Source organism: Carassius auratus, chromosome 44 (genome assembly GCF_003368295.1).
Source record: "Carassius auratus strain Wakin chromosome 44, ASM336829v1, whole genome shotgun sequence".
Lineage (NCBI taxonomy): Eukaryota > Metazoa > Chordata > Actinopteri > Cypriniformes > Cyprinidae > Carassius > Carassius auratus.
The window spans coordinates 4,859,957-4,885,263 of record NC_039286.1 but is presented as its reverse complement, the minus strand read 5'-3'; the positions used below and the strand labels follow the sequence as shown (position 1 = coordinate 4,885,263).

The window sequence follows — 25,307 nt, the reverse complement described above, 5'->3', positions numbered from 1 at the left end:
AGAATCCATAAAGGTGACGCTGCACTTTTAGTAGAGACAGAAAACAAGGGAAAGATGTGCCACCAGGGAGCCATATTTCAAACAGCGATGCAGTTTCTCCTTTGAGAAGCTCACAGACCCTCCGTAACTTGCCACAACTGTTAGCAGTACCTCACACACATTTCTGTGCTCAATTACAAAGGCTTGTATTCACCGCCTATAATGAAAGATGAGCCGCTCCTTTGTCTTCTCGCTGCCAGTTTGGCCGATAATTCAATCGCTTCATTATTTAAATCGAGTATTTGTGTCAACATAGAAATCGTGCCCGTCTCTCTCTTTTTGCATAATCACCCGCTGTGTTTAGATGTGCTAACTCAGGCAAAGAGAGTCAGGCGATAACAATGCTTTATCATTCCCATGCCCCTCTCTACAAAATTAAAGGGTTAGCACAGGTTTTTTTTTTTTTTTTTGCTGGAGTAGAGAAAGTGGGAGATTGGATATTGCTTGCTAAATGAATTAGGCTAATTTCCTCTCAGAACTAAAAAAGAGAAAATTAGGGAGGTCATTTCCTGGCTGCTCCAGCCATTCAACATTTCAATCATAAAACCCATAATGTTTTCATCCTCCTCTCAGTCTACTACCGCATTCATCAGTGTAAATCAAAATTTATACTGTTTACTTTGTTAGCACAAATTGCTATCCTGGAAGTGAACAATTAATCCATGCAGGTTAATCCACTGAAAAATGACTGTTTGTCTTGGTAATTTTTTTTATCAAATTCTGAAGATTTGCTTCCATTCTGAAATGGCGTTGATGACATCAGTTTGACAGCTTGGATCATCAGTAAACCAGGACACGGCGCGCTTACACTTGGCAGCATCGAGTCACTTTTCTACCAGGATAACTGATCGGATCTCTCTTTCCCCACGCAATATTTATATAAGTCTTACATCGTGTCTACACCGGATAATGCGACATGAGGCAACAAAATACTATAGAACCCATTATAATTAGTGATGCTGTCTACACTGGATGTGGTGTGGTGCAACACAACAAATCCCAGACAGTAAACTGTTGCCTCATTCTATTTATGACATACTGACACAAAGCTCAAATGATTTGCAATGGCAGCTTTATTGCGTCCAGTGTAGACAGCCTCAAAATGTTGCGGCGTTGCGCGACAACTGTCAATTCGGTGTAGACACAGTGTTAAATGTATAAGTCTTACTAGTGCTCCATGGCCTCCATCTTTCTTCTTACAGTTTGGGAGAGGGGGGCAGGGTTTTGCATAACATCCACCTGTGAATGCTGACATGATACACTGAGATTCAAACACAATGCATCATCGACTACGTCTGGACCATGACACGCTGATTAGATAACATTCCGATCAGAAGCGTTTATACTTGTCTTTTCAATGTGTATGTGGACAACATCTGGATACAGGTCACATGTTAATGCCAACTATAAATGCAGCCTTAGTTTGCTGTGAGCGAGAGATGAAGAGGAGGAGCACTATAGCAAAACTCTGCCCTCTACTTATTATAACGTTTCAGTTCAGCAACTCCCGGTTCACACATGGACTTTAAATTAGAAAAAGACGCTTAAAGTCTCAGAGTATACTTTGATCTGACTGAGATAAAAACCGATAAACAGAACTATGTTTGACAAATCCATCAAATTCATCATACTGTATACAAAATCTGTTATAAGTAAATATGTTGTACTTTTAATAATTGATTTTTTTAAAAGGGCATTTGTCAAAATATTGTCAAAAACTGTTTAAAAAAAAAAAAAAACGGTAGAAACAAACAGTGACAGAATCACACACCAACCAGTAATCTCAGCCAGTCGGCGTGGAAAACTGAGCCGGAAAGTCCATGCGGAGGAGTCTGGGGTTACCGTGCAGATCACATTGCGCATTCACCTCCTGAAACACAAGACCTGATTAAATCTATACTTAATTGGATCAAATCTAGTCGTGATTGAGTATTCCCCCTTGCGTTTAACCTGCAGTCATCGGTCAAGTAAGTCTGAGGAATTAAGAGCTGGAAATAAATACCAATGATGACTAATGCTAATCACCTCACTTTATAGGTCAGGACCACACGTGCCAGATCTAGGTAAAGAAGTGCAAGGAGAAAGAACTGCAGAGGTCCTTCTGGATTTACACTTACTCATGTATTAGTATATTGCGAGGTACATGCACCTCTTACAATCTGCTTGCAATATGCTATCTGCAGGGAGAGATGATGCAGGTTGATGAAATTCTCAAGCTATGAGTTGTAATTCTTCACCTCAGTGTTCTGCTGCAGGTGCAGAAGGCTTATGTAAAAGTATGTGTAGAGTTGAGCTGTGGCCTAGACATTAGCGCACATGCTCGCATACACTGGAGGCACAGATATGAGTGTGACTTGGACTTCTCCTGTTTCCCCGTCCTGTGCTCACGTTACTGTCCTCGTTGTCAATAAAGAGGAGTATATTAAAAAAATTATTTGCAAATTTAGTTGCATTTCAATTAATCGTGCAGATTCTTTATTTTAATTTAAATTTTACATTGAATTGAATTAATTATTAGCTTTTCTTCAAGTCGCGAACCCCCATTTGGGAAACCCTGCTTTAAGGAATCAACCTACAAATTAAGTTGCCCCTGCATATAACATTTTTTCAGGCAAAGTATTGTATTATTTACATGCACAACCCATTAACTCGCCCCAAAATTTTAATTCTGTCATCATTTAAATTTTAAAAGTAGGCCTACATTTTATTTTATTTTATTTAGTGGTTGTCTACTTTCACTTTCTTTGACTGTAAAAGAGTAGTGTAAATATTTTGCCTTGTGTGTTCCAGTGAATGAAAAAAAAATCATGGGTGAATAAAACATAACACAATTAAAACTTTTTAATTGAACTAAAACCTTAATTGCAAGAATTAGGGCTACTTCTTAACTGTACAACCGTTTTAGCACTGTACAGCCGACAGTAACACAAAACCATCTTTGGTACCAGAGCTGTGTGGGTTAGCAGAGCATTGTGGTTTGTTGGTATCCAGTCTCCTATTCCCGACATTGATCCAGTCAGCCAATCACCAGTCTATCCAGACACTCTCAAAAGGAATGCAATGATTAAAGGCGTGATTGTTAACAGGGTTACCCTGTGGGTCAGTGGAAAGCTGGATAAATAGCTGGATAAATCATTTAGTAACCTGGCAGCTTAGTAAATCTTGCTCAAGGTTCTTTAGAAACATGCACCTTGGAGCCATCAAGCACCTGAGACTAAACCTTGTTGTTATCTATTGGGATTGACTATTTTCTAAATGGAACTGTTGCTCTGGGCTGTAAAATCAGAGCAGACAATGAGCTAATGCCAACCTCCCTTGTGTGGCGAGAGAGCTAAAGAACAAACCTGCGCTGCCTGCAAAATTAACCAAAACGCCACGCTCATAAATTATCCATGAGACGACTGACTGCTGATGAGATGTCTAATGAGGGCAGAGGGTGGGGCTGCTGACAACAGTTCATTTCGTGTTGGGTTTAAAAAGTGAGACTACGCAGGCAATCTGTGCAATGGGAATGCTAATATCTCTCCATCGCTCATACTGCACTTTGTCATTACCCACATGCTAAAAATCAGGGGAAAATAATGCAATTCTGACACTTTTCTGCAAACTCCAGTCATTCAGAAGTAATCTACACTATTTACAGCCAAATGTGAGCCAATTAGAGCTGCAACTAACAATTATTTTTTCTGTCGCCTAAACTCACTATTATTTTTCCGATTAGTCGACTACTCTAACGATTATTTTTATTACAATAAATAATAAATCTAATGTTCTTTTTTTTGATTAGCTAATGAATCCTTTGGATAACTTTACAAAAAAATATAAGTACAACTTCTAATATAATATTTAAACCTTTATTCATTTTCAACCCAAACAAAAACATCTAAACTTTTCAGAATGCCGCAAGCGCACTGCGGGTCATGTGCCAAGAACTAACCAATCAGCTTCATTCTTTCCCGTAACAACGTTGAAAGCTCAGCTAAGATGAAGGAACAGCTGATCATAGATATCATATATATATCAATAACAAGCACCTTGTAGTTTTAAAGCATTAAGCACAAGGCTTGTAATGACAGATAAAACTATCAACCCTGTTAGCTTTCTGATGGCAAAATTGTGCCCCAAGATTAATTGAAATTTATGAGATGGCACAATGTAATTTCAAAACAGTTAACAACCCTCTATATTGAGAGTAAACAGTTTGCATATGCGACTAAATCTTACTCTGGGCCACTAAATAATGTCTATCGTTAGCCACTGGCTAATTAATTATTCAATTTTACTAGTATGTGTGTAAGAAGCTAATTATAAGTTTAGCATATACATATTTTCAATCGCTGAACATCGACTGCGTGATTTAGTTTCACTCTCAGTCAAGCGATCTGTGCTATTTTTCAGTTCATCTTAATGGTTGTGCAGCATACCTGTATTTGACATGCCATAAATTCTAGTGTGAAGGTGCATGACTCACTGTTGCTTTGCTGAGAGCGCTGCGTTTCTCACACTCAAAGAAAGAGATAGAGTCTTACATACCACACCAAAATGACTCGCTACATGTAAACCACATTCTTAGTTGTATTTTACTGTCAAAATAACAGAGTTCATGTGAAATTGCTCAGCTTTTAAGAGAAGTAGAACATAAACACATTTAAAATCTTCCCAGTCAAAATTGATCAGCCTTTTAAAATGTGCATGTACAGTACAGACCAAAAGTTTGGACACACCTTCTCATTCAAAGAGTTTTCTTTATTTTCATGACTATGGAAATTGTAGATTCACACTGAAGGCATCAAAACGATGAATTAACACATGGAATTATATATGGAATTATATAGATAACAAAAAAGTGTGAAACAACTGAAAATATGTCATATTCTAGGTTCTTGAAAGTAGCCAGCTTTAGCTTTGATTACTGCTTTGCTCACTCTTGGCATTCTCTTGATGAGCTTCAAGAGGTCGTCACCTGAAATGGTCTTCCAACAGTCTTGAAGGAGTTCCCCGAGAGATGCTTAGCACTTGTAGGCACTTCTGCCTTCTGTCTGCGGTCCAGCTCACCCCTAAACCATCTCAATTGGGTTCAGGTCCAGTGACTGTGGAGGCCAGGTCATCTGGCGCAGCACCCCATCTCTCTCCTTCTTGGTCAAATAGCCATTGATCCCTTCAGTGTGACTCTACAATTTTCATAGTCATGAAAATAAAGAAAACTCTTTGAATGAGAAGGTATGTCCAAACTTTTGGTCTGTATTGTATATCTTATTATTTCATCACCAAATCTGGTTTTGTTTTTGTGATCTTGTTTTCTTTCAGTTGGCACAGGTTTTGAATTTCTTTTTGAAACTGACTGATCACAGGCATCACTGAACTGAGCTCATGCACTTTAGTTTTTGAGTAAAAAAAAAATTATTTGTGGGTAATTTTAGCAATGATTACTCAAAAAGGTGAATAAGTTCAGATCAATGATGCCTATGATAAAGTAGTTCAGTGTTTTCCACAGACTTACACTGTGTGGCGACACTTCTCCTGGGAGAAAAATAGGCTAAATATAAAACAGCAGATGGCTGATTGTTTGAAAATGCAAAATAATTTTCTGTCAGCAGGAGGCGCTTTTGGAGCTGCAGAAATTGTGGTTTCCCCATTAATGACTGTAATCAAAGCAGGGCTCTGCTCAAACACTACTTTATCGGGCATTATAGGAAAGATTAAATGAAAATGGCATTGAACTTTTTTAAAGACAGTTCCTTTCAAAGATACATTCATATAAAAACACCCGCGCTTGCAGTGCTCATGTTCATTCAACAAAGCCTTTGACAGAGGACCTGACTTTTGGAAAATCTATTTGTGGCAGTCAGTTTCAATATTGAGGCTGGCCACCACAAATAAATCAATGTATGGGAAACACTGTAATTCAAAGAACCAAAAAGTTGATAAAAATACTGAATCCAATGTTTGTTATGGGGGGGGGGGGGGGCTTATACGCTGTGATACCCTGTGTGAGCAAAGTCATTAAGTTTTAATCCAATGCAATAACACTAACTAGGATTTTCAGGAAGAAAATCTTCTCCAGTCAAATAACTGGAAAAAGGCATGTTTTCCATAATACCCCAAAGATCTGTGGAACGTCCTGCCTAATTGTAAAATAATTCAATCCATGTATGCCTACTGATGATTCATAGCATAAGGTAATATTGACGTTTTATTCACTATTCTTTCCAACAGTCTTTTTGTTTTGTTTTTAAGTGTAGTATTCCCCATGAAGTGATATCCACATTATTCTATATTTGCTTTATTCCCCTTTCCTCTATGGATATAACCTTAGGTGTCATTGTCCATTCACACAGCTCTACATTATATGAATTTTTTTTATATGAATCCTTTTTCTTATCCTCCTCTTTCTTTCTCTCTCGCCTCCTATTTCTCCTGCTTGTCTTCTTTATTCTGTCTGTAAGCTGAATGTGCCCAGTGACAGGTCTTGTCAGAGAATTCACAATCTTGACATAGCATTAACTTGGAAAGCACTTGTAAGAATGGATGTGTGCGTATGTCATAACAAAATTGTGTTTGAGCAGGTTTGCGAGATGGAAGCGTAACAGGTTATAGACGACCATTAGGGATGCAATGATTATAGATCTTGTTGGTATGATTATTGTCTGAGAAATAATCATGGTTTTAAGATTATGACGATTATTATGCATTTATTCATTTCACGAAATTATTAATGTACAAAGTCACATGAAAACTTTTATTGCTGCCTTTTGAAACAGAAATAACACAGTAACCAATAATACAGAACAAAATAATAATGATAAAAGACAAACAAAAGTCCATCTCTCCAACTGGAATTACAAAGGCGACCCCTGCTCTGTAAACATCCTTTATTTCAGTATTTCCCTTTTGAAAATAACTAATGAAAATAGACCACAAAAGTATTTAGTGTTTTCAGTTTGTTCAGCACACATACAAACATCCAGGAGGATACAAACTTGTTGTGAACCCTGCCCTGCGACTTTTATTAATAAAATAGCTTTTGATTCTGAATTGTCACATTATATTCATCAGCAACGAGTGGGTAAAATCACTGTTTATATAATTTAACACACGCTTGTAGAGAGAAGAGCAGATGCAGGTTCACACACACAAACACACACACACACACACACACACACACACACACCTCTCGCTTTTTCTTTCTCCCGATTGAATAATTAGAGTAGCTAAATGTTATAATCAATTAATTCAAATAAATGTGATCTAACCGCACTACTTCATCTCTGTCTGATCTGAATCGGACAGAATGTAGTTTCGCGTCAGTCTTGTCTTCACGTTGTGCATTAAAATAGTTTAAGCCATGTATTCTCTCTTTCGCAGCCGTTTTTATGGCAATATTTAAATGTCATTCTTGGTGAACACAAAATAGTCCCATACTATCAACTTTAGTCATTTCTCTGGTGGAAATAAAGGATCACTGTTTGGTTCCTCTGTCATAGTTAATCTAGTGTGTGTAGCCTCTGTGTCTCTGATAAGAACAGCATTTTAAGCTGGTGCACCGCTTGTGTAACTTTGTTTTCATTTTGCCCAAGTTGCAACTGTTTATTTCCATGCAACAGTAACACTCAGTGTAGCGGAGCCTTTACGATTAATTAACTGTGCTGTTGTAAATCACTGCATCCCTAACGACCATCAAGGCTTGATTACAATGATCCACAATCAGTGAAGGGCAGCCAGAGTTGTAGATGCAGTTGAATTCAGATTGAAGACTAATGTGGTGGTGATGCAACTTAAATATTTCAAAATTGACCATTAGGCAGATTATGCATTACATTTAAATGTGTGTGTGTGTGTGTGTTTGTGTTTGTGTGTGTGCAGTTTATTCTACAATGTGAATCCTGCAGGTCTGTCTCTGAATGCATGTGGATAGGTGGCCCTTGTTGTCTGAGTACCTCACAGTGTGTCTCTATGTGTGTGTGTTGTGGATGTCTTAAGGGAGAAATCCTTGTGGTCTATGAAGAATCTCAACTGTCTGACACAGCATTAATATTCTCACTGCCTGCATTGTCTCTTTCCCTCCCAGCTCTGTCTGTCTCTCCATCAATCTTTGTATCTCCCCTTTATCCCTCTTATCGGAAATCCTACCACCTCCTATCTCTCATTATTTAAAAAAAAATGTTTTTATACCCTTTTGTATTCTTTCTCTCAATTTCTCTTTCCCCCTACTTTTATTTATATGTTATTCTGTCTCTCTCACTCCCCCTCTCTCAGGAAGTTGGTTTGAATATTTAAATTGCTGTAAAAGCAAATCTATGCATTATAACCATGCTCCCCTGCATTTCTGAAATGCTTTTAAATGTACTGGGTTTGGGATGCCACACACCCTACTATTTTTGAAAGCAGGTACTAATATGCAATATGCATACTGTGCATGGTATGTAAATGATCTGTATGCATGCAATACCCTGATGAATTAATACGTTTCCCAAAATGTTTAGTATTCAACCTGGGAACACTGCATTGCATACTGAGATATGCAAAGATGTCTTCAATACCAAGAGAAAGCCATCTGATAGCATTCCCATTCTCATCGCAATTTATAAATCCAGAATCTATAATGAATACAAAAATCTGACATTTCAACTTTTTTGAATGGCTGTAAATTAAGAAAGATAGTATTTGCTCACAGAATGATGCATGGCAGTTACGAATGGATCAAGCTTACTTGCTTTGACTGCGAAAAGCTATTACTAATTTGATAACTATAATAAAATCTAAAATTCAGAGAAGATATCAGATGATGTAAACAGTAAGGTCATGTGGCAATGTAGCATTGTTTGAAATGTTTTTCCTTGCATATGGTTTCACATCTAATAAAAGTAGACAGGAAAAGAAGAATTCAGTAAGCAGTAGTATAACATTCTGCATGCATGGAAAAGCCAGATTACTTATTTACTAAAACGTACAGGTCTACAAACGAAGCAAACTATGTGGGTTAGTTAGGACCCTATGATTTCAGTGATGCGGAAAACGCAGACAGAATCGTGGAATCCAGTCATGAAAACGGAATTCAAAGTTTAACACAGAATGTCACGGAATTTTAAAACAATTTGAATGAATTAATCAAAAGAAGGTCATTACACTTACATCAAATAGTGATATGGACTAGTATTTGTAACTATTAAGCAGTAAAAGTGTATTTAAATATGAATCCTGAATGTTCTGCATGCCTCTGTTAATGAATGGCGCAGACACAAGGTTTCATTTATTACACATATACTGAAGAGAGCGTGACGCTCACTTTGATTTCAGCTTCTGTTGTCTCACTAAATGAGGAAATAAACACATGAACAACATCTCCAGGACTCTGAGAGCCTTCATGAGTATCTGAATGTTTGATTTGAGTAAAACTAGCGTCATATCACATGCACAGAACTGTAAATGTATTCACGGCAAGTACATACCCATTGTTTGCCAAAAAAAGTTTGCTTAATTTTCAGTAATTAAAAGATAAATTAAATGAATGTTTCATGCCTTGATTTGATAAGAAGAATGTAAATACACAACACAGAATTTTTGAGGGGGAAACAAATCATAAAGCTTCTTTAAGAAAAAAAAAAAAAGTAAATTAGGTTGTTTTATGCATTCAAATAATAAGAAATGCTAAAACGCAGAATTTGGTAACAATAAAAAATATGGTGAGATAAAAATAAAACATTTCATAGGGCCCTAAATGTATATATATATATATATATTTTTACTTTTATTAAATTAATGTGAAAATGTTTTCATGGTTTATTTTTTTTTTATCTACAAAATTAAATCAAAATGCAAAATATTTGTATTAATTAACTGAAATAATTTCCTGAATTAAACATAGAATGTTGAAGCAACATGCAACACATAATGAACCATAGCACACTACAGTCTAAAGCCTTTACTGTTGCATATTTTTCAGAAATAGTGCACAGAAGGACAATGATCAAGCATTTCAAACAGTAGTATGCCATACAGTACTTGTTACACTGAAACCACCTTGCATGTGAGTGGCATGCAGTAAGCAGTATGCTAATATTTAATTCCAAACATCGCCTTTGTATTGGCCATTAAAGTCAATTCCCCACACACAAACACTCATAAAATGCACAAAACCCACATCCATGCCCTTTCCACTGGGACATTCCATTGACGCAGGGCTTCAGCTGTACTATTCTAAAAGGCTGCATAAACCACTTCCTGTCTCTCATACCCACACAGAATTGCTGGTGTCCAGTATTAAGTGTGTATTTTTTAAATAGGAAACACTCACACATATTTATCTGTGGGCAGCGGACGACTACAAAGACCAAGAGCTCAATGACTCCCTGACATTGCGTACAATCTAACTCACCCACACAGGCTACTGCAAACACTCAACTTGGTGATGCATCCACCTACTCGCACACCAACACACATCCTGCGTGAGGTACGTACATGGTCTGCGCCTCAATGTGCTTCAAAAATCCACAATAAGCAATAAAATAAACAACAAACCCATGTATGCTGCTAAAACAATGAAACTGCATATGCTACCTATGTGTGAGAATACACAAACACCAACGGACACGCACATGTTCCGCTTGCTTTCAGTGGCGGATGAGAAGAGAGCACAGCAGGACATTGATATTCAGAACACCCACACACAGCGTGGTGAGGATCTGAGATCTGGACTCTCCGAGAGTTTCCTAGTTAACACACACACACACCACAGTCCTCTGCAGTATCATCATTAAGCAGACTCACTCGCAAAGTACACAAATTTACTCAAGCGCACACAGCATTATTCCCAACCAAACTGCTCTGTGCATTGTAAATACAAACAGGTTTCACTCCCCCCCGAAAATATTGGGATAAACCCATGAACGATGCTCTATTATGCACCAATTTTGGACCAAACGACCAATTTTCTGCCATCCACACTGAGATACGCTGTATGCATGCAGCAAGGAATACAAGCTAAATGACTGGTCAGACACGTATGGCAAAGGTGGCATCAATGGAAATAGCAGAGATTAAACCTTGTGAATGTTTGTAAAGGGTAGACAGATGATGCCTATCCTCATGTATTAACCATAAAGAAATTTACACATCAAGGCAGCCAAATGGATTTCTGATGCAAGCATACACGAGACAAGAGTAAATGATGAAGGGAGCATCGACCGCAACAATCCTGAGCTGCCCATGTCGATGTCGGGAGGGGGGTAGTATCGATCCCCAGTTGTGCTTTCTAGTCCAAGTTTAGCCGTGAAATGGGGCAACACTGAGAGATTCAATGCAGCTTGAGCTTAATCAATGGAGATGAAGGTTTCGTTTCCCATTTCGCTCGCTCAAGGATGACACATTGAGGATAATTGCAGTCTTGTTTTTCAATCACCGAACAAATGTATGGCGATAAGAGCGATGAAGTGAGCCCTGATGAAGGCTCCTTAGACCTAAGAAATTAAGTAGGCATTAGTTCCACCAACTTGTCTTTGAGACTTCCTACTCTGTTGCCCTTCAGTAGTAACGTTGTATGTAATTTCCTATGTAATGACGTCCCGTCCACACCACTTAATCTGAGGGTCTGCAATCGAACTATATTGAGCCTCATGCCATAATGAAACAGATTCGCTTCACTTGGAAGTTTCCACTGATTTTAACTTTCCTGCATGTTTGAAGTAGTTGCATTTAACTTCTGATCGCACCCGACTACCACTGAAGGGAAGTCGAATTACATTTTTGCATGAGAGAATGTGCAGAACACTGGAAAGAGATTTCAATTTCCCTTTGATGTTCTCATTACTGTGCTGATGGCAGCCAAAGGGTCTGAGATCTTATAATTACTGCATCAATAGGCAAATTCTCAATTATAACAGAATAACTAATTATTATGTCCAGATTCAAAATAGCCTTTTCTTGATGAATTGTCTGAAGTGCTTCATTTTAACTGCGCTCAAGGGAGAGTCAGAGGTGGTTGTCTCTTTATTAAAATCAAACGTTTTAGACTTCAGGAGAAAGAAAATCTCAGACATGACACCTAGTGGAATAGTTGTAAAAGTCAAGCTCTGATGATGCAAAAAGATACTCGAGCATGTGAAAGCTATATATTACAGATATGCCCAAAAAGCTGATGCCTCACATGCTCCTGATTGAATAGTCACAATATATTTTCAATGATTTTGCTGGTGATGCACAGTAAAGAAAAGAAAAGTGATTCTAAATGTACATTTTATTTACCTGTCAAGGATATTTCATAATCCTGTGTCGTCTAACGTTAAATCAGAGCTCTCAAAGAAAATATATAAATATAAGGGATAATATTACAATTCGTTCTGATAGCGATTTCAAGTTATCACTAAAAACTAAAATCCATTTTATATGCTACAAGTGAAATTAGGCATTAGACCTACATTATAATAAAAAAAAAAATAGATATTCACTTTCAGATTAAAAGTTTACACCTATAATTTAATAACACTGTTACACAGATTTAGAGATTAACTTTAAGATTTTTTTTTTTGAGTATTTAACTATGCATGCTCATTTCAGGTATGTATATAATTATACATTTTAAATTCATAATTTTTATAAAATATTACATTGTGTTTTACTCAAGTAAACCTAATCAATTAGACTCCATGTACCGGTCACTTCCATCACATTACAGTGTATGAACATTTGCATCTTGAGAACAAAAGCAATTTATCTAGCCAGTGAAAATACTAGGTACCTCTTCAGTGTCAAGACATACTGTACAACAATGCAATGGGACTTGAAGTTGGGGTGGCTCTCCACCACAGCATTTGCATTCAAATCATTGAGTCTGGAATTGGCTTTACCTGTGAGGAGTGGGAAACTCATCTCTACAGGATTTGGCGCTTTGGTTAAGTGAACACTCCATAACCTTGGAGCTGATGGAATACTAATGGCTTGTGATGGTGAATGGAGTCAAATGCGCATTTGTGTGCACACTCGCTTGCCTGTTCTAGAGAGACACTGCGTTGCTATTCTTCCACCATTAACATACAATGGCACATCCGTGTCAGACTTATGAGACTTTTAAGTTGTTCCGATCACAACAAACTCAGAAACAATGAAATCAATGTGTCCTAAAATCAGCTCAACATGTCAGATATGTTTGATATCCTCCGACTGAATGGAATCATGACCATCATACACAATGCGATTTTCTAAGGAATTTGTCAACTCCAATCTGCAGACTGACTCTGACTTTATCCCGACTGTAAATCAGTGGAAAATCGGGGCAAACGGCAATTTGTATGGCTAATTTGTTATTTTGTGGTCACCATGGTAACTGCATACAGATCACCTGACCTTGTGGCAAGTTCAATGATTTGGTCAGAGTGCTGACAGTGACTCTGCAGGTAGGCAATCAGGAGGACTCAAGTGAGTGATGTCACACACACGGTTATCTTTCATTCAACCAACAGAGTCCACTGGAACATGTTTTTCTCTTTTACATGACACACCTGGAGTGAAGCAAAAGACATGACTCAAAACAATCCTTAAAAACAGTGCAAAGGTCATTTAAATAAGACCCCAGGTGGAAATCTAAAAAAAAAGAGATAAAACTTTTAACTTTTAGTGTTGTCACAGTACCAAAATTTCAGTATTCGTTACCGATACCAGTGAAAATCCACGGTTCTCTGTACCAATTTCGGTACCAAAGCAAAACACAAAAATGTGCTAATAAAAAAATAAATAACTTTTTATCATTAAAATAAAACCAATACCATTCTTTATACTTATTTACAATTGTGTTTTAAGTTTTTCTACAAGTCAGGCTCCAAACAAAAAAAATCGAGTAAGGAGCCATTGGCTCCTATAAGAAAAAAACTTAGATGCCAAATGATTTTTTTAGGAGCCACAGAATAAACGTGTTTTATGTGTTTTATTTAAATTATTTATTTTACATTTTAACTTTTTAATCATACTGACGTGTTTATGTCTCATCTTTTCTTGACTTTATCAGCATTTTAATCCATCTTGTAGATGACCTTGGAATGAAGGTTCACTTAAAGTGGGAGCTAAATGTCTTTTCCAACTTGAAATATACAGTCATGCGTTGTTTATTACACAGAATCTGTACCAGTATCATGGACCATAAGCATCACTTGGCCCCTGAGTATAGTTTGGGGTCCTCCTCAATGCATCCTGTAAATGTTGTCATACTCTCTTAAAAATAAAGGTGCTTCATGATACCATAGAAGAACCTTTTTTTTCCTGTCTAAATGGTTTCATAAAGAACCTTTAACATTTGAAGACAACAGATTATGAAAAGGTCAGAAAGAGATTGTTCTTCCAAGAGCCTTTGACTGAATGGTTCTTTGTGGAACCAAAATTGTTCTGTGAAGAACCTGTTAAGCTCCTTTATTCTTAAGAGTGCATGTATTTCACATTTTCAGTCTGTTTTTCTTAATTAGTAAAATGTAATTTTATAGGAGGAATTGAATCATGTAGACAACAGGTTAAGTAAAAATATTAAAATTCAATAGCTCATAAATATAGCAAAATGCTCCTCTTTATAGTTATTTTTCTAGCTGACTGATGAGCTTATGGACACCGAAAGGTTACTGAGGTTAATATTACGTTGCAATGTTTACAAGCTTTACACGTTTTCCACAGTTTGAAGATTTGCATCGTGCTCATAATGGAAGCGACGCGCTTCATCCTTTCCAGTACCAACGTTGAAAGCTCAGCCAAGAAGAAGGAACAGCTAATCATAGATGTATATGGATAGCCAGTTTTAAATAAATTTAGTAACAGAGCTACTGCAAGCGATTTTTAGTGCTGCAAATCCATTTATCCTTTGCTGAAATTTACGCGTCTTCATGGAGAGGTTGCTTAGCAATGGCAGACCCCTCAGGAGCGCAAGAGCGCGTTTTAGGCGCGATATGTGAACGGCCCCTTAAAGAGCACCAAAACTGTATTTATTGTTTGAATTTTATGAATTTGGAATAATTTTAAAGCTAATACTTTGTAAATTAAAAAGTAACAAAGCACAAAGCTTTTTGCGATTAATGGACGGCAAGTGCACTTCAAATAATGAAGTTCATGCATTAACAGAACACAGCATGGACTAAGATCTTGTTAAGAAGAAGCCTTATGATTGTAAACGAGAAATGTCGATATTGCCAATATCCACACAGATGACAGCTTTACCTGTTGTAGTTTGTTCAAGTTATGAACGAAATAGATGCTGTTTTTCTGCACTTTCTCTTCAAGTCTCCATCATTTCTCTCTCTCGTGCGTTTATCAGGTGTGTGTGAGCGCTGCTGTGCGGCAGATGAGGACTGTTTAAAACTCTTTTTCTCTCTAAAACTTCGATGCGCATTCTCTCAATGCGTGAACATAACAAAAGATATGAATGCAAAACAATCAGGAAAAAAGGCATTACATGCAATTTTTTCAGAGATAACATGTAAATACATAGGCCTAGTCGCCAGTGGTGACCTCAGCAAAAACTTCACTCGCATTTTAATATTTATGGTCGCAAATGCGACCGTTTTAGTCGCAATTTGGAGCCCTGCAAGTAATATAATTATGAAAATCAGTAAACAAGTTTCACCCAAATTTAATTTGTCTTTTAATTAATGAAATTTAAACACATTTTATTTTTTGGTAAATAAAGGGGATTTGCTATTAAAATTAAAACATGGAAGAAGTTTTACAGTTCAAACAACTTGTAAAAGTGCATGTAGCATCTGATGACCCCTTTAACACTTTTAGAGTAAATGTAAATGTTTAATTGAGCTAATTATCCTATAGCCAGGTAAATGATACATCAGTAAATTATAAAGAAATACCTTCAATAATGACGTAAAAATCCTTACAAAATACCAAAACTATGTCTTAAACATTTGTTTTCTTGCCCTAAAATGGAATGTGAAGCAAAAAAATAAAAAGTAAAAAAATAAAATAAAAATCATAATCAGAAAAAAATCACAATCTGGTACACAATACTACAACATAATGCATTTCTATCCCTCACAGCCTAGATTTTGTTCACAAAATTCAGTAGGCCTTTGCCTTCTACTCCGACTAGGACCATAACACAGTTTGTAAAGAGGTATACAAGTACTGGGGCACTAGAGCAGCATAAATACAGCAAGATATTGCAGACAACAAAATACTGGCTATGAGCCACCAACCACCAATTGTTTGATTACCAGCAATCTTCAAAATATCCTTTATGTTCAACATAAGAAAGCAACTCATACAGGTTTGGAACAATGCAAGGGTGAGTAAATGATGACATAATTTTCATTTTTGGGTGAACTACCCCTAAAAATTCACTCTGTGTGTTACGTGTGTTAACAAAGTGGATAGCTACAGTGATTATATTAAATGGACTTACACAACTAGCCGAAAGCAGCCCTTGAAGTGCTGTGAGGCAAATAAGTCAGGGATGGGCTGCTCCAGTCCTGGAGGGTGTTGATTATGTTTTATTAGGGATGGAGCTAAACTCTGCAGGACAGTGATCCTCCAGGACTGAAGCTGCCCACCCCTGATTTAAGCACTACAGAAATCCATAGGCACTTAAAGGGTTCGTTCATCAAAAAATCTAAATTATGTAATTAACAACTCACCCTCATGTCGTTCCAATACCGTGAGTTTATTTTTGGAACACTGTTTAAGATATTTTAGATTTAGTCCGAGAGCTCTCAGTCCCTCTATTGAAGCTGTGTGTACGGTATACTGTCCAAGATAAATGGAGGTCTTACTGGTTTCGAACGACATGAGGGTGAGTTATTAATGACATAATTTAGATTTTTGGGTAAACTATCCCTTTAAGATGCATCATAAGTCCGGTCAAAGTTTTCACACATCAGCAACTGAAATAAGGCTTTGAATTTACTGGTTTAGACGCTTGTGCAAATCCTTAACCTTAAGTATGAATAATAGTGATGATAAATGAAAACAAAGCCTTCATAAAACCTTATACTTTCAGTACTCCTTGAACAAATATTCCACCCCTCCAATGACTTCCATTTGACCATCATTTTCAGCTATCCATCGCTCATGCATTCTCACTTTCTGTTCCTTAGGTGTCTGAAGGGGGTGACCTCAGGGTGGGGAGTTTGAGAGAGCCAAGCATTACACCCCCTTCTCTCAAATTCAAATCAATGCCTCCTCTCTTCCCACTCTGCTCTCAATGCGAAGTAGTATTTCTAACACTGTGTCACATTCAAGTAAAAATGAATTTGCACATTGATTATCACAAGGCCTGAAATCGACCATTCTTCAGGCACCGAAGGCCTTGTATTTAATGGTTATATATTTATTTGGAGGCTAGAGGCCATTCCTGCATTCAGCCTGGATTGATCACCTTCCCTTTCCTCAATCTGACTTTCCCAAAGGAACACAGAGAAATTACCCAGCCAGCCATTGGTTTTACTTGGCAAAGGCTGTAGGAATGAGTCACACTGTGGCAGGGAATTCACCCCGGGCCTAACAGACTGTCATTCTCCATGCCGAAAATAAAGAAAAGGAACAGGTCGGACAGATACATCCACCGAAGCGCTCTGCGTATGCTCTTTCAGACAGCAGAGGCAGTCTTTCTTTTTATGGATGCAGCAGGCACAGGACTAGGGGGATGTTAAGCACAGATGTGTCAGTTCTATAGGAATGATCCAGCCTTGTTGGGAGCAACGGGAAAACAGGTTATCGTGCTTCCAGCTCATTAAAGATCCACTCAAGTACATCACACATTGATCAGAGTTGCAACTGATTGCGCTTTTTTAGGAATTTTGATAGTGAGTAGGGCTGCACGATAAATCGCATACAATGTTTAATGCACATCTTGTAAGTAAAGCCGGTTCTGTAATCAGTGGTAAATCTACACCTGCGTGATTTCACATTGAGCAGCATTAACTACACAGAGCCACTCTTCACTGACAAGCTGTCTGTGAGAAAACATAATTTGTGCACATACAAATCATTTTAAAAATAGCAATTTCCTACTTCCTCTGTATCTGTAGTAATTCTTTGGCAGTGAATGACTGAATACTGAATGCTGGAATAAGGTTCAGTTGATATGCAGAATCAGAGAGACTTTGCCATCATGCCAGGCCAGATGGACAGCCTTGCATGTAATTAGCAGGCAAATCCACTTGTCTTTTTCTTTTCTTGAGAGCATAGCCATCGTGTAACGGTGACAGACTAGCACAGCACATGTTCGCTTTCCTCAGTGTACCAATCCAAATGACTAAAACCTAAAATGACTAAAATGTGGTACAATAACTATCTTCAATTTAAACTTCTTTTCCAGGGGTAAACACCTCTAAACTTGATTCTACAGACCCCATTTCCAATTAATTTTCTAATCTCCACTGTTGCTCCTAATTTGTCTGTGTTAATTAATTTGCCAGTCTCTCTTTCTTTTAACAGCTTTTCAATAATTCCTTGCTCCAATAATATTTTTTATTGCATGGTCTGTTCCATATAAAACTGGCTTTCCACTTGTTCTTGGGCAAAAAAAAAATATGCTCAAAGACTGAAATAGATTTTATCTACCTGCACAAATTAAGTCCCTTGGCATGAGGACTGACTTGGGGAGCCCAGGTTTGAATTCATTACATTTTTTTTTATATTCAGTAAGACATTTGAGGGCATAAGAATACACATACATTCTTTTTTGAAATTGGGTATGTTAAATCAAAGTTGCATCATCCAAATCAGCAGTATTCAACAACAAAAGCAATAATTTACACAGATCATAAAAGCACAAATGCCCACATTTTTGGAAGTGACAATGATCAGCCATGAAAATACAATAATTGCACAACTTCATAACATTTCCTTATCAATTTTGGGATTGATTATGTTGCCATTATGTGTGATACTCTGCAGTTTGACTGGTCACAGCTACAGTACATCAACACTCTCTACATGGTGACTTTCAGTCTGAGACAGTCACAGCTCTAAAGACTCAATTTGTGAGTACTTCTGAAGTAACTGAAGTAAAACTGATTAAACGGAAGGCATGCCTCGGTCTTGAGACAAACTTTTAAAACTGAACCATTTTAACTTGATACAGTGTCTTTAATATGTAACACCCCTGGTGTAAGAATCTAAGCCTCCATTTGACGCAAATCTACATTGACCAACAATACAAAAATAGCAGAACAGGCAGAACTTGCTCTTTTGCCCAACCTCCCACTGCAGCCGATGTATCTTTACAGAAACCAAGCAGTCAAAATTACCAAAGTGTATTCTTCCTCTAAACTATTCTCGGCCCATGTCTGAGGGTATTGAAAAGGAAAGCATTCAACAAATATTGACATCTCAAATGAATACTTGAGCATCCAAATGACTCAAGAAACGTATTAACCAAAGCCATAGTTAGAATACACAAGTGCTCCTATACATTGCATACCAGGGCGGACATTTTTAGATATCAGTAACTGTACTCTGCATGTGACCTTGTTTTTCTTTATGAGTTTTGTCTATGTTTTTTTTTTTTCATTAATAGGATATATGTGACTGTAATGAGCTGCAGGAGGAAGATTCCTGCTCGGCTGGTCATTGATCACTCCACCCCATGCCTCCATTTCCCAGGAAAGCCATTTGTCAAGATGATAATTTGCTCTGTAGCACAGAAGATTGTGCACTAAATATAAAAACTTTCCTAGTCTTTCCCACTGGTTTTCCCAATGCCTAGTCCTGTTTCATCTACTACAAAAGAAGAACTCATTTGGACTCGTCTAGCATAAAAGAAACAATCCATAATGGCAGTATCATCGCAGTGTCACCTGAACAAAATAAATCAAAGCTTTATGTCTGGAATCATACCACCATTACAGAAAAACATGAGAGCAATGTGGTCGCTCAAATACATCAACTGCCAATAGAGTCATCAAGTCTCACAGCTACTTTAAGGGTAAACAATAACAAGAGTAAAAATTTAATTTAGCAACATACCACAGATGAGTATAAATTCATTACTGACAAGTTTCAAATTCATTTGACAGAGCTCTTAAAGGTAGCAATGTGTTTTAGCCTGTATGTTAAGTCTTTCAGGGCACATTTACATTTCATATTGTGTTTCTTCTAAGGTAAATCTCCCCTTACATAAGCCCTTCACTGTTGCCTAGAGCTCTGAGGGCAGGGCTCCCTTTTGTTATAATCATGTTGACAGTGGCTGACCAATTAAAGGGCCCTGCTCTGATACTGGGCCGTGACACCAACCTGGTGCGGGGTGTAGGAGGCCACAGTGCCACAGGAAATGTAGGCCACCTTGCTCAGCTACACACGTTCCACATCAAACTTTGCTAATTAGCAGAGAATCTGGGGGCAGCAATGATGTGTGTGTGTGTGTGTGTGTGTGTGTGTAAAAAGGTTGGATTTTTCATGTAACGTGTGCATGATTGTTCTTCTCATTCTGCTTACAAGTCAGCTGATCCACATAAAGTACATTAGTATGCATACTTGTTTGCGAGAGGCTTTGCATGTGCGTTGGACAGAACGCAACTAAATGACTTTGTGTGTGAGTGTGTGTTCCATTAGCTGGGACAGCTGTAATGAGCTTGGGTTGCAGAGCCAGTGCCAGCAGAAGCTGAGAGCATTGCCTCCTAATGGGGCTGTGCAGATGCAATCAAAGCACAGCCGTGTGCTACTGACTCATCCTCGCCATCCGAATCAGCACCCCATACGTGTTCATTTTGGTTGTTTATACATATCTCAAGACCTCCATGTGAATTTCAGTCGTATTACATTGGGAGTCACATTCTTCCTGACTTCAGATTTGGCATTTTCCCCAGACGCATCATCTCACATGATTGATGATCCTTTATTCACTTGAGTTTACAGTGAAATTTCAAACAGACTCGATGAGCAAGGTTTTCTCACAGCATCCATGAAAGCACTTTTATCAGTCTGTGCTTTTATCAGTCTCAGCAATGTGAGCATCAGGATTCGGCGTGTGAATGAGCCTCGTTACATTAGCCCACATAAATATCGCAGTCTACTTCAGCTGGACCAAGTGCTAGACTCCCAGATAGAGCAAAAGGAGGGTCTCACCTAGAACTGTGACAACCCACTGGGCCATAAACTCTCTCATGCCCTTGAGGGGCTCATGGGAACTGGTTGGTTGGAGATAGTTGCTCCAGTTTGTACCATGTCTGCATGCGCTTCTGAGTAGTGTGTGGCCCGAAGCTTTAAGCCTCTCAGGACTGATCTGGGATCAGCATTCATGCTGGAAGGCCTCAGAGAGTTCCTCGGCTACCTGCAATCTGGGTCAGTTTACGAATTATTTTACAGATCTTCTCCCAGTGTGGGAGTAGAAAAAGACTCTGTACTAACAAAGACATACAGGAACAAACGCTCTGACACTCTGAACAAGGACAACTCTTAGAAACATTCATACAACAATAACAGAAAAACAAAAACGCCACTAGTTCTCATAAATATTACTATTTAAGGCCCATTTCCAAACGGAGACGCGTTTCGCTGTATACACATTCATTTTGTATCATATAGGAATTTCATCCACACAGATCGAGCGTTTTGGGAGAGTGAAACCTTATTTTTTTTAACCGGGTCCCAGAGTGGATAAATTTGAAAATGCCACCTTCGTGTTTTCATGTGGACAGTGAATTTGTATATTTTCTTAAACGATGACATCATCAGCCCACGTCTCACCCATAGTCAGACACCACTACGTCACGTAACAGCAACAAAAACATGAATACATGCTGAACAATTGTCTTTTTATTAAGTAACATTAACACAGATTAATAAATGTATCGTTCCATGTTAGTTTGTATACTGCGCGCAAGGTTTAGGCGCATAGTCCAAGTCTTCTACTTCCATTTTCTCCAACTCTTTGGCAGAATTACAGTGCCAAATGCTGGTCTGACATGTATACTACATCAAAACCACAAAACAGTTTTGTGGTTTCATGTGGACGCAGATATTTCTTGAGACAAGGGGAAAATTTCTTGAGACAAAGGGAAAAGACTGGATAGGGAAAGCTCTGGCTTCATGTGGCCGTAGCCTAAAAAAAAAGAAAGAAAAAAAGTAAAGAAAAAAAAACTTGCACCTGTGAAGTTTCAGGAGTGACAACTGCATTTCAAAACAGGAGGGAATCCCATGTGATGGAACACAACTCACACCTGAAATTGCCAAATACTCATTATGTTCAGTGATTTTAACCAAATCACCATCAACACGGTTGTTGCATTTTGTTTGTTTCCAAATATTTGCTTCACAGAGCATGTTCTTGCACTTTTGCCACATCTACTTATACTTTTCCAATTTTTAAGTAGCCATATGTTTACATGTCTTTTGATTTGGACCTTTGAGTCTGAAACAAAGTAAAGTATATCTTTAAGTGTACATGTACAAATGTCTTTGAGCTTGGCTCATAAAGTGATCCAGTTCATGGAGTTGTTAAATTGGGTAGGTTTGGTCTTCCAACATAAAGCATTTGGATTTATTGTGGGCTTTTTCTTGCTTGTAGTTTTTTTTATTCTTTTTTTTAAAAAAGACCTGGCAACACAAATGAGTCAAGGCTTGAACCTTGCTCGGTCACTGTGATTTTCTTGCAAGAAGCGAGACATCTCTGATACGTACTTAAAATGGCATTCCGGTTCCATCTACAACTGCAGAGAATTTCTGTAAATGCGGTTGTCATTACCTACATTTTTCGGGACTTAACTTAATTCAGTTGTAGAATGCAGTTTCCACCCCTAAATTACTGAACTCTGTACAGAACAGGATTATGCACTAAATGGTGAATTGACACCCAGATTCAGCTGCAGTGTACATGTCTTTAAAAAGAAAAAGTAAATTTAGCTATTTTTCATTTATACATGCACAAACCTTTCACTATTTTCCACTTTATATATCATGAACCAAACAATCACCACCACTGTAACACAATGGATGAGTTATCTATACAGCCTACTTTTTATCCTGCTGTATAACATCTGTAGACATCGAACCGAAACCTGTGTTCAAACACAAAGGATAATTAAAGGTAATAGATAACAGATAAACAGAATGTGACATGCAGGAAACGTGTGACTGCTGTGCACTTTGAAGATGCTGTGGTTAAGATAACAAGGACCTGGGTATTAATGAGGCTCTATTCTCATCTTTTCTACACACAAACCCCCACACACACAAACTCTTTTACACACTTAATTGCTGCTGCAGCTGGTCCATAGTTTGCTCCAAAGGCTTTTGAGTAATGCTAAAGCCATGTTTGAACTGTAATGCTCGCTGACATTCATGTCACATACTCTGACCCTCAGTTTGAATATGAGTAACATTTCCCTACTATTTCCAACACATGCAGTGATGCATATCAATTGCAAGATGAAAGAGGGAAATACAGCAAAAAAAGGACCACTGAAAGCGATACAGAGAGGAGAACGGGTTAGCAGAACATAGCCAGGAGATAAGTGGATGAGATGAATACAAATAGTCGAGAGTGAGGGAGAAGGGAGGAGTTGCTCACCCTCCCTTTTATCAGAGGAGAGACAAATGTGATTAATCTTAAGATAATAACACTAAAGGCACAAAGCTTCTCATTCATCACCACTACAGTTCATGTAATTACAGACAAAAGAAATTAAACTGAAGACAGGCAACAGTATAGAAGCTCTTCTAGACAAGAGAACAGGGCAGCAAAGGAGGAGGAGAAAAACAACAACATGCACTGTATGGCGAGATATATAAAAAAAAGTGAAGAAAAGCACACAGATTTTCCTCACAGGTTATTCAGCTATCCAGTCTGGTCTGTCAAGTAATGTGAATTATCACCTGCCCATACACAATCAAGTCACGTGACAGCAAAAGAAATAAATCAGTCTGGAAGCTGAAGCAAACATGTCTCAATCAGGAGCCACTTCTTCAACTTCTTCCTCAGAGTCGAAATGTGCAGCACGTGACCAGACAACTGGCCCCTAAATCAAAACTCTCCGGTGAATCCAGCTGTCAATAACGTTTTATTTTTATCGTGAAAAATAATGGTGTGAAAACGTGCAATTTACGTCACAATCTGAGATGAAAATTGCTTAATTGCCATTAAAATAATATAACACAAAATCCTAAATGTGCTTAAAAAGCTTTGAGAAAAATACAAAACAAAATTTCATTTTTTTTTTTTATTGAATTATGGCACGGACATGTATCCGTGAGATTCACCGGTCTTTTCTCTCTCGTTCTCTACGCGTTAACCGTCGTACAGGAGCTAAATTCTCCACATATCCGCAGTAGAAAACTTATGCACCCACTTACTGGATGTTTGAGCTGTTCCAGTACACGGCGTGACGGTTGTTCCCGTGGACCGGGCGCAAGTTCGTCCAGGCGAGCGCGAGGAGGTAGAGGGAAACCGCCGCGAGAGCCATTATAATATTCCTGCGTTCACGCGCACCTGCTGTGGTGGTCTCTTCGCCTTCTTCGACTCTCAGTCCCCCAGCCCCACGCGACACTCGCGGCTTTTACAACATTCCTGCGACTCAGCAAGTGGACAGACAGCCGCAAAGCGTTTATTCCGCGAAGCCGTGCCGCAGTACGGCTAGTTTGTTCAGTCACAGAGCTTCGCGGTTTCCCGAATGCAACTCCATGGCTGGCAGACAGACGCGCATCCAGGGCATCCTGAGCAGGTCTGTTGGAATTTGCTGAAACAAGTTACTGAATAATTCCTTTCTGAGAAGAAAGAAGACAAATGGTACTAATGGTACTGTTGATGGACGGTAGAGATTACAAAAAAAAAAAAAGACAGAGTAGCCTGCGTCGTCGTCGGCGGCAGGTGTCTCTTTGGTTTGGTGACTGGCGTCGACTCGACTAGAGGAAAAAAAAACACCGACTCAATAAATGTAAAAGACGATTTTGTCAGTTTATACAGATTATATATTGCGGTCAGTGAACTTCTGTGAGCTCCTCTATGCGTTAACTGTGGTTTTGTCCAAACGCACACACGATGTCAAACAGTAATATGAAAAGTAAGGCAACCATAGGCGTCCTCACTCACACTCGTTTCTGCTCCCGCCACAGAATATGATTGACAGGTTGCGGTTGCCCGAGTAGTGGCCACGCCCCCACCGCCCACTAACCTAATGAGACACGTATATATGTAATAAATGTACATAATTCTGGTTTGTTTAACCTGTTTGGTAGAGCTGTTTTCAATATTATGAATTAATGTTGCCAATTTTTTTTTTTTTTTACTTTTCTCCTCAACTACATTTCTAGTCAGAGTGTGGATGTGGGTGAATAACAAATGATGATCTGAG

The 25,307-nt window shown here is 38.3% G+C and overlaps 1 protein-coding gene across 1 annotated transcript in view; it reads right to left on the bottom strand.

The window, feature by feature from the left end:
* Positions 1-25,074, bottom strand: part of LOC113062221 (ephrin-A3-like) — a 99,990-nt gene extending 74,916 nt beyond the window's left edge. The window contains exon 1 of the mRNA XM_026231922.1: positions 24,310-25,074. Coding sequence (XP_026087707.1) covers positions 24,310-24,419 — 110 coding nt within the window. The 5' untranslated portion in view covers positions 24,420-25,074. The remainder of the gene's footprint in view (positions 1-24,309) is intronic.
* Between the last annotated feature and the right edge of the window lie 233 nt (positions 25,075-25,307).